This window comes from Dendrobates tinctorius, unplaced genomic scaffold (genome assembly GCF_039654945.1).
Source record: "Dendrobates tinctorius isolate UK_male_01 unplaced genomic scaffold, ASM3965494v1 ptg000069l, whole genome shotgun sequence".
NCBI lineage: Eukaryota > Metazoa > Chordata > Amphibia > Anura > Dendrobatidae > Dendrobates > Dendrobates tinctorius.
The window spans coordinates 12,811,642-12,822,157 of NW_027361737.1; the positions used below are offsets into that span (position 1 = coordinate 12,811,642).

At 40.6% G+C, this 10,516-nt stretch overlaps 1 protein-coding gene across 1 annotated transcript in view; it reads left to right on the plus strand.

Moving 5' to 3' along the window:
* LOC141095218 (putative serine protease K12H4.7) overlaps nt 1-8,350 on the plus strand; it is a 156,232-nt gene extending 147,882 nt beyond the window's left edge. Inside the window, exons 7-9 of the mRNA XM_073581106.1 lie at nt 2,916-3,006; nt 4,262-4,470; nt 7,850-8,350. Of these exons, the coding sequence (XP_073437207.1) occupies nt 2,916-3,006; nt 4,262-4,470; nt 7,850-7,959 (410 nt within the window). The 3' untranslated portion in view covers nt 7,960-8,350. The remainder of the gene's footprint in view (nt 1-2,915; nt 3,007-4,261; nt 4,471-7,849) is intronic.
* Nucleotides 8,351-10,516: the final 2,166 nt, after the last annotated feature.

Below are 10,516 nucleotides of genomic sequence, written 5' to 3' on the forward strand. Positions count from 1 at the left end.
ATGGCAGTGTGACTTCAGCCTAACAGTTTTAGGATGAATTTAGCAAGGGAGGTTGTTCCAAACATCTTTAATAACGAACCACAAATAACATATCCTTTGGTATCTTCATATAATTCCAGACAGACTTGATGATGCTGAGATCAGGGCTTTTTGAGGCCATATAATTTCCAGGATTCACTGTGCTTTTTTTCCTTGAAGATGACGATGTTTGGGTCATTATCCTGCTGCAGAATATATATCTGCCTGTATTACTCAGCATTGAGAACACCATTAGTCCAAATTAAATCCCCAATTCCTTTCACTAACGTCCAGCCAAAATTTGCACTCCACCATGCTTGACAGACTGTAGACACTCATCGTACTATTCTTTTGCAACCGTTATTGCAGTCATTCGAAGGTATGGCTTTTTGTCTGCAATTTTTCCATGAACGCCCCTTCTGGTCAGACTTCTCCAACAATTAGATAGATGCAGCAAGTTCAAATCAGATTGGTATTTTCTGCTTTCAAAGGGAAATAATCCTAATGTCTTTCATATGCTGTGCTCTGTTTCCTTGGCTGACCACTGCGTCTATCGGCCTCGATCGTGTCCATTTATTTATTTATTTTTTTAACTGCACATGTTTAAACCATAGTCTGCTTTCAAATCTTTGCCTGAAAGAGACCTTACTGATGCAGTATAATTGCCTTGTGTCTTGTTGCTGTGCTCCGTCACATGACCTCTGACCGTAGCAAAGTTTGGCTGTTCCTTACCCAGTTTTTGGGCCTCCTGCGCAGCTGTTTCTCCTAGTTAGAAGTTTAACCATATTCACTAAGTGAAAATTTTGATCATCGCGCGTTAGGTATAATTTGTTACACCAAATATTGATTCAATTTTTGATTTGGGTTTGTTTTGCTAATTCACTTTCTAATTTGTTAATTGATAAAAAATAAACTAATATTTCTCTTTTTATAAATAACTAGCTGAAGAGCCTGGCGCTGCCCGGGCATGGTAACTAACTACGGTTAGTTATAACAAATTATATATAATAAATATATATATTATAAAGCTGAGTGCAGAGCCCTGCCTACTCCGCATAGCCACATTCACTATAATATCCTACATCATCCCGTCAGAGCCGATGGACTACTACCCCTAATATCCTGCATCATCCCGTCAGCCAGAGCCACCGGACTACTCCCCCTAATATCCCGCATCATTCCGTCAGCCTGGGGTCAGACCCAGAGCGCTGAGTGGAACGGTCCTAACTTCCATACTGGGAATCCCTTTAAGAGAGGCCTGGTGTCAGAACCAGAGCACTGAGTGGATTTGCCTGGACTTTCATACCAATGATCCCTTTTATAGAAGCCTGGGGTGAGAATCAGAGCACTGAGGGATTTACACTAACTTCCATACAAGGGATTTAAGAAAGCCTGGGATCAGTACCAGAGCATTTGAAGGCAACTGCCCTGACTACCATACCAGGGATCTCTTTAAGAAAGGCCTGGGGTCAGTACCAAAACGCTGTGGATTTGCCCCAACTTGCATACCAATGATCCCTTTTGAGACCCTGGGGTCAGAACCACAGAGCTGAGTGGAATGGTTCTAACTTCCATACCGGGGATACCTTTAAGAGAGGCCTGGGGTAAAAACCAAAGCGCTGAATGGATTTGCCCTCACATACCGGAGATCCCTTTAAGAGGGAAGATGTGCCTATGGGATGGAGGATGTGTGATGTGTATGTGATGTGTGATGTGGCATGGGAAGGGGGGGTTCATTTCTGTCATGTGCGCTGTGCTCCTTTCTGGGGGCAGACAATGGCTGGGAGCTTATGTTCCTGGGGATGCTAGATTTCTCCCACCATGTCAGTGCCCGCTGAGGTGTTGTCAAGTGGGAAAACTTGCACATAGCAACCAATCACAGCTCAGCTCCTTTTAAGCAGCTCTGGTGAAATGAGAGATGCTTAGTGATTTGTTGCAAGAAAAACTCTTGCTCATAGCAACCAATCACAGCTCATCTTCTTTTGAATAGCTCTGATGAAATGAAAGATGCTTCGTGATTGGTTGGTGATACATACATACATACATACATACATAGTTTTATATAGAGAGATCTTTACTTTGCAGCATGTTCCTTTGCACTGTGTTTTTTATTTCATAACATTTTAGTTGATTAGGAATAGAAAAAACAGTATTTTCCACTAATGCCATTGTATGCCAGCATGGGACAAATTTTTCCTTTTTAATGATTCTTTAGTTTCTCTGTTGCATGTGTGCCCATTTTCTGCTAAATATATAAAGCTTGGAGAACATTAGAGAGGGCTGTATAAAGGACCCCTTAGACTTATGAGTGATATTGTACAGTAGTTTCCATCCACTGAGACCCTCTATAATCCCTGCGCAGTGGCGCTGCTTAATTATCTGCGCTAAACTTTACATCCTTCTGCTAAGCTGCAAGAGAAGGAATCTGTACTTGACTGTTTTAATGGCACATGCCATATTTTTGGCTTATTTTTCTAAATGTCCTTTTGTTTCCTTCTTTCTCCTTTCACATGCTTTTGACAATTCCATACAACCACCTCAGTGAGCTGTAGCCTTGGATCCATGACCTATATTCCTCTTTTTTTGTAGAACGTGTACAGATATGTTTATTTTCTCATGAGAATTAAAGATTACAAGATATATCCCTCGGTAGATTTGGATGGAAGCAGTAGCACACAGCGGAAAATTGAAGCCACAGTTTCGTCCTACTACAGTATATGGGAACCGCCATGTGGTTGTCATTACCAGTGTTATTTCAGTTGCACTAAAAGGAAGTATTAGCTGCCAAAAATACACTATAGAGGAAAGTTCTCATGCATCTAAGTTTTACACTGCTGCATGTGGCACTCCAGTATAGTACTATTACAATATATCCGAGACTTTCTTTTCTCTTTTAGGTAGACAATGGATGTACCAGACGTGCACAGAATTTGGATATTTTCAATCTTCAGATTCAGTTTCTCAACCATTTTCTGGCTTTCCTTTAAGGTAACATTTATTGTGACTTGTCATAAGTATCTTGTGCTTTTCTATAAAAACATCCCAACCTGCATGAGGCAATAATGGATTTTTCACTTAAAGGCGTTGTCCACTACTAGGAAAACCCCTTCTCATTCCTTATGTTTGGCCTCGTTAAAATAAAAATAAAAAATTAACAAAAAAAAACTTACTCCCCTCCCGTTCCAACATTGTCGATACCCACGTTCCTGGGGCTCACGTGCAATTGTTGCGTCGCGCGAGCCCTGCATCCAGTCAGCACTGGCTTCACTATTCCCAACTTCAGGCATATTGATCATCAACAGGAAGCCAGAGCGGTGGCTTCTCATCATCTTAATGTTAGATTTGCCCAAAGACGGGGATAGTGACTTACTGAATTTGTCCTGTCTAAAGCAATAAGTCTACAGTCACTCTGTGATTGCATACTGGTGAATCTCCGGTGTACCTTCTGGGAATAGCAGACCTGTGCCCTTCAAATATGCAATATTTGTACTCACAGCCAGAATCTTACTAGACTGTTTCTAGCCTCATGCAATATACTTGCATTTAACACGTGGAAACAGTCTAGTTGGATTCTGGCTGAGCGTTTTCATATCGCATACTTGCAGTCACGCAGTATGCGCTGTGAGGATTCATAGTGACTGCAGACTTGACCTTTTAATCCACAGCGTCCAGATGTTACAGCATAATGGAGGGGATTTTATGAAATCCCATCTCCACTATGCTTACAAAGACGTGGGTGACACACCCACGAAACCGGACATGCGGCGTGTCTTTATAGACTGTAGCATGTCTATTTATCTTGCGGAGATGCTCCCAGTCTATGGATAGGCTGCGGTGATGCAATGAACACATGCGATATCACCGCGCGTGAAAAAAGGGGGCAGCGCTTTGGGCGGAGCGGGCTTTCTGCTGCGTCCAAAACGCGCTGCTATTACACAGCATGGAAGCATACCATAACGGGCAGGACCACTCCCTCGAATCAGTTGGTTTCCTGTACTTTGTAAAAATAAAGTGCTGATTAATTTTTAAATCTACTAATGAGTTTCATAATATAAAATAATATATAATTTTCAACTACTTGGTAATGGATAAAACGGTGAACATTTAATTAAAATAGAAACTGAGAAGGCTTCAATACATATTGTAATTTAGCAGAAAGTGTGTGCTTTTTTTTTTTTATTTTTTATTTACCCCCCTAAAGCTTGTTCCTAAAACCTTATTGCGATTTGTTTGCTTTTTGCAGTTACCATGTCCAGCAATGTACTGATATTTATGGGAAGGACTTTACGTTACCGACTATCGCTGGTGCAATTCAGCAAACAAATGAAAATTACGGAGGTCTCAATGTCCAAAGTAGCAGAATAATTTTTCCAAATGGCTTGATTGACCCATGGCATGCACTGGGGATTAACTCAAATCTTAGCAGCGATCTTCTGGCCTTTCCAATGCAAGGTAATTGTTTCCTTCTAATTTCTTGTTAAATTCCTTATTGAAATTCATGAAGTACCCGACGCCTCAGTTCTCATCACAACTTTCTCCTGCCCTTGGGAAAAACTGAGACAGTAATTGTTTCATTTTAACTTTTCAGAAGTCTCTCTTAAATTATTAAATTTAAATAATACCTGCAAACTTTTTATTTTTTTCATTCTTGTCTGTGAAACTTGTTAGTGGCTTGGCCTCTAAGGGACCAGACTAGTAAACCTACTTTAGAATACTGTGTGAATAGAGGGGAGACCTCCGTCTTTAAGGGTAAATACACATTTTTAGGATTTATAAATCATACAAAGAAACAAAACGGAAACTATATGCCATAAAAACAATAGAATTTTATTATAAATCAATTAAAAAGCATTGAAGTGCAATGCAATATTTTTCGGGGCAATAAATGTAAAAAGACAAGGGCCTATAAATCAAGTACAATCAATTTCATGAGAATATATATGCACATATAGTAATTCAATAATCTATATATGGAGCTTTCCTTATATATATATAAAACAAGCTTCCCGGAGGGATAGTTCCTAAAATGTGCAGATAACAAGGATTATATAAAAAATTCTTAACATGCAAAGTCTGCAAAAAGCCGTAATCAATATAGTAATTCAATAGTCCATATGTGGAGCTTTCTTTATATATAAAATAAGCTTCCCGAAGAATTTTTGATATAATTCTTATCTGCACATTTTTAGGAACTATCCCTCCGTGAAGCTTGTTTTATATATAAGGAAAGCTCCATATATAGACTATTGAATTACTATATGTACATATATTTTCTCATGAAATTGATTGTATTTGATTTATAGGCCTTTGTCTTTTTGCATTTATTGCCCGAAAAATTTTGCATTGCACTTCAATGCTTTTTAATTGATATATAATAAAATTGTTTTTATGGCATATAGTTTCCGTTTTTTGTTTCTTTTGTATGATTTATGAATTTTTTGGAAATGCCGCCTCTATTAGGCAATATGATATTATGATATCTTTAGGATTTAGTGTGGATTATCTGTAGAATTACCGCTGGGTTTCCTTATCAATATCCACACATATTTCATGGATTTTTTGTTGAGAAATTCACCCTGTGCATTGTAAAGGTACTGTCACACTTAGCGATGCACCAGCGATCCCGACCAGCGAGATGACGCGGTCAGGATCGCTGGTGCATCACTAAGTGGTCGCTAGTGAGCTGCCACACAGGCAGATCTCACCAGCGACATCGCAGCGGTCGGGGGTCGTTACTTACCTGTCAGACGAGGCGATCCTGACGTCCTCCCGCCCGCGTCCACGCGTCGCTCGTCCCCACAGCAGGAAGCTGACGACGAGAAACGGTCCTGGACGTTCTCGCGCGATCAGCGATAACCAGCGAGGGAGCGCTCAGCGGCAAGTATCATACATTATACGATATCGCTATAACGTCACAAAAACCAGTGACATTATAGCGATATTGCTAGCGATATCCCTTAGTGTAACAGGCCCTTAAGAGTGAAGACTGCAATGACATGCAACAAATTGTAAAATTGGCTAAACATTTCCATGTATATGCAGAAAACCCCTGTAAAGTGATAGGCGACCGTGCTCGGATAAGGTGTTATCCGAATATGCTCGTGTGCTAACTCACTGAAAAAAAAAAAAAAACGCCTAGTGTGACCTTGCCCTAATTGCTTTCTAGTCACTTCATGTTTGATTCTTCTCAAATCTTTGGCAGTTAATGACCATCTTTTTTTTTTTTTTTTTTTTTTTTTCCTCCTCAACACGTTTTTTGAGATCCTGTTGACTATTTGCAACAACACCTTTTGGTTCTGTGATTGCGCTGCAACATCTTAGCAATTTCAAGTGTGCTGCATCTCTGTATAAAGAAAATAACACATGATTGACTTTTCATAGTCATTTAAATCTTTTTAAAACATTTTTTTGGCTTATTTTTGCCAGAGAAAAACAAGCTACCTAATAATTTGCACACCTTGATTAAGAGGATTTATATCATTAGGCGATACCCTCACTCATTATCCAAACACATCACCTGATCTGTTTCATCCAATAAGCACTCAAGTTTATACAACTGAGCTGGAAAATCTGCATAAAAATTATCATATGGATAAAGAGAACCTGTCAGATCCCCCGTAAACCCCAGAACCACCAACAGTTGTCTACGTAGTTAAATTAAATGCCTAACAATCACTTTATTACATTACACACAAACAGATCTTTAGAAATTTTTTTCTAAAGTCCATTTATGATATATAAATGAGACCTTTGACTACTGTAGTTAGTGGGGCATTAGGGTGAGCACACACGTTGCGGATTGTACTGCGGATTTTTCTGCGCGGATTTGGCTAAATCCTCCGGTCAAATGACCTGCATTTTACCTGCAGATTAGCCTGCAGTTTTCCCCTGCGTTTTGACACCTGGTGATAGAGCAGGTGTCAAACCACTGCGGATTCCGCACAGAGAATTGACATGCTGCAGATTTAAAACTGCAGCTAATCTGCTCAGAAAAATCTGCAGCATGTGCACAGCGTTTTTCAATTTCCATAGACTATAAAGGTACTGTACAACGCAGCAGAAACTGCTGCGGATCCGCAGCAGAATCCGCAACGTGTGCACACACCCTCAGTGTCTACAGACTAGTCAGCCCGCTCAGCATGTTGTCACACTCCTGGCATAACATGACCTACAAACACCGTTGTCATCGGCAGCACTACACGTACCTCGCGCTTGCCAGCGGCTTCTTTCCTTTACTGCATTGATCCTATCAAAAGCCGGTTGTACGTGTGCCCACTTCAGAGAGGTGCACTGTGTATGATCTTCTTCACTTCCAATTGTTTGCCTCTCTGAAGTTGGGACATGGGCACCTGGCTTCAGAGGATTAATGCAGTAAAGGAAAGAAGCTGCGGGCAAGCGCGAGGTATGAGTAGTGCTGGCGATAAGCAATGTTAAATGGGCCAACTAGTCTGGGGACACGAACACCCCATCAACTAGTCAAAGGCCTCATTTATATATCAAAAATGGACTTTCAAAATACTTGGCTAAATATCCTGGTATTACATTACACACAAACAGATCTTTAGATATGTAGACACAACTGATGGTGGTTGTGGGGGCATGCGGGACCTGACCATTTCCCTTCTTAAAATACTCACTTATTGTGCACAAAGTGTAAGTGAAACGCTAACAGTCAGGGGTAGATTTCCTCTTCATCAGCCAGGTTTTGAAGAAAAAAAGATGCGTTATTAGTCCATTTAATGATTTAGTTTTTACAATAGAAATGACTCCAGGTAACCTTCCCCAATCTATTTTAGTTGCATACAGTACCCAGATTTTTGCTTTGTTACAGATGCCGCTCACTGTGCAGACATGTATCCGTCCCGCCCTGAGGAGCCTACAGTGTTACCTTCAGTAAGAAGACAGATATTTGAGCAGCTTACAAAATGGTTACAGTTATAGACCATTGTTCTTGAAATGTTCGGCCTGCTATGTCCAAAAAAATGAATCTTAAGATATTTTTGTGTGCTTCAAATTTGTTGATCTGATTAGCAAAACTACAACTTGCCGCATACCCTGCCAGACCTTTCCATGCTGGGAGCTGTAGTTTGTCGACATCTGGAGATCCACAGGTTGCCTTGGAATATACAGAATATCATGGTACTGGAATGTCTGGAACATTCTGGAGACCCTGCAGATGGCGTTCAAATTTGTAGATAATTTCTGTGTCAATATGACCACACAGCTTCTGGCTTTATTTCACTGTTTGTATAAACTCCTTGATTTTTGATCCTGGCGCAAATCTTGTTTAGCTAGCACTACAATAAAATTGCTATTTATTTTTGCAAAATAACTTGTCTTGTGCTTTTCCATCCTCTGTCTATCCACATTTTTTTATTTTATGGTCCTCTCCGTTCTTAATATGAGAAAAGGTTTTGTTATCCAGATTAGAAAGTCGCTAAATTAGGATTACGTAGATTCCTGTTTAAACCATGGTTGCGTTCAGAGTGTACGATATTCTTATGTCCCTTCCACTTGGTAATAGTTACACTTTTTTTTTTTTTTTTCTTTTAAGCCTCTGCTCAGTATTACTGTCCAAATTTCTGTCATCCAATGGCAGGGACTGGGCATAAAAAGGTCACGTATTTGAATTAAATCTCCCCAATCCTCATTTTCCCTGAGATCATCATCCGGGCAGAGTCAGGAGGCCACCGTACACATCAGATGGTTGTCTAGTCACACTGAAATCAATCAGTTTGATCAAAGGGGTTGTCTAGTCCAAATCTATAAGTCTGCAGCCACTCTGTGTGACTGCAGACTTGTGAATCCCCTCCTCCAGTGAACGCAGTTATATTGAGTGAGGCTGCGCCCTCTAGTCGGCCATCTGTCACGCGCACTAGCCTGATGTATGTTTAACTCATACAAACCCTCCAATCCCTGCATCACACAGTCCATGCACTGAGGAGAATCTGAGGTCTGCAATCAGTGACTGCGGACTCAGATTTTGACTGGACATCCCCTTTTAACTTTAATATAAAGTGTAAAGGGGCCTTTAAAAAGGAGTTGGGGGATTTTCCTATCCAAATAGACAGATTAAAAAGTTTGTCAGACTGAAAAGCTTGCGTCTCTATTCTTATGTGCATCCTGTACAGTGTACTGGGCAGAATTTTCTACAGGATGTATTTTTCTATGAGAGAATTTATGCCTAAAGATAGCAGACCTTTCCCTTGGTGGGGTGGGGGGGGGGCAGCAGTCATGGGCAAGAGGAGCAGCCTCCGCACCCTGCCGTGCTACATGGAAATGAGGGGCCTGGCTGAGTGTGTGTGCTGTTACCTTGGTGATTACGCCTCTCCAGACGACATGGTGCTGTTATACTTGAGAGGCCAGGACCAGATGGTACAGAGTTAAGACGAAAATCCAAAGATAAACGTTTCTTGCTGAACAATAACTTGATAAGAACTATGTACATCCGATATTAGGCAGAATTCTTCATGGATGCTTCAGTTTGCAGAGATGGGGATTTTCCAGTTACACGTAATGATGCATTACTTTTCCTAAAATTCACAACAGTCCAGCAAACTGTTATGGGAATACATAATGCTATGGGCCCCACACAGCTACTTTAAATTCCCAGTTGTCCTGTGACGACCCTACTAGCTAGGGTAGGTCTGTATGATTCCTCACTAGTACCATCAAATTTCTTTGGATGAGGATCACAGGCTCCACCCTTTACCACTGCATCCTCGGCTCTCCATCTGAGAACTTGTGTCCCATTATGGTGACTATGTATCTATCTCTAAGTTATATATAATTTGCTAAACTTCTGTTTTTCCAATTCCTTTCATTTAGTTCCCTTTTAATTGGGCCTTCAGCTCCCTCTGAGCAAATTTCTGTAATGTCTCAACGGCTTCCCTGGCATGAACCTAGAACCGCATTCTTTCCTTCATTCTCAGCTAGGCTTTCTGCCTGAACTCCACTTTGACAATGTCTCTTCCCATTCCTTAAGGTGTACAATCTATCTCATGTCTCCCTCATTGCAGGCAAATGCCTGATACATGCAGGCATGCAGGTCTGTAAATAGCTAGACCATAGGTCTATACTTCTCACATGTCAAACCCCATTTGGCCCACTACAAGAAAGTTGTAGCCTGCTAGTCTCAATTGTTAACCCTGTCTGTAACGAACCTCGTGCATGCAAATTACCAAATACATAATGCCACATCTAAAATGGTGCAATGCATTTTATAACACCATCACTACAAGGGGCAGAAGTGTCAACATTAGGTCACGTTCACACAGTCAGTATTTAAAATCCATATATGTAAGCCTAAATCAGGAATGGAAAAATCAGGAAAATGTGCAATAGAAACATGTCACCACTTCTGCATTTTTCACTCTCTCATGATTTTGGCTTACAAATACTGATGTAAAATTTTGAACGTGTTCTAAAACTGTTTAAGGATTCAGCAAACTGAATTGCAAGTGACTCAATTCTCATGAGGCTAAGAACTAACGGACCG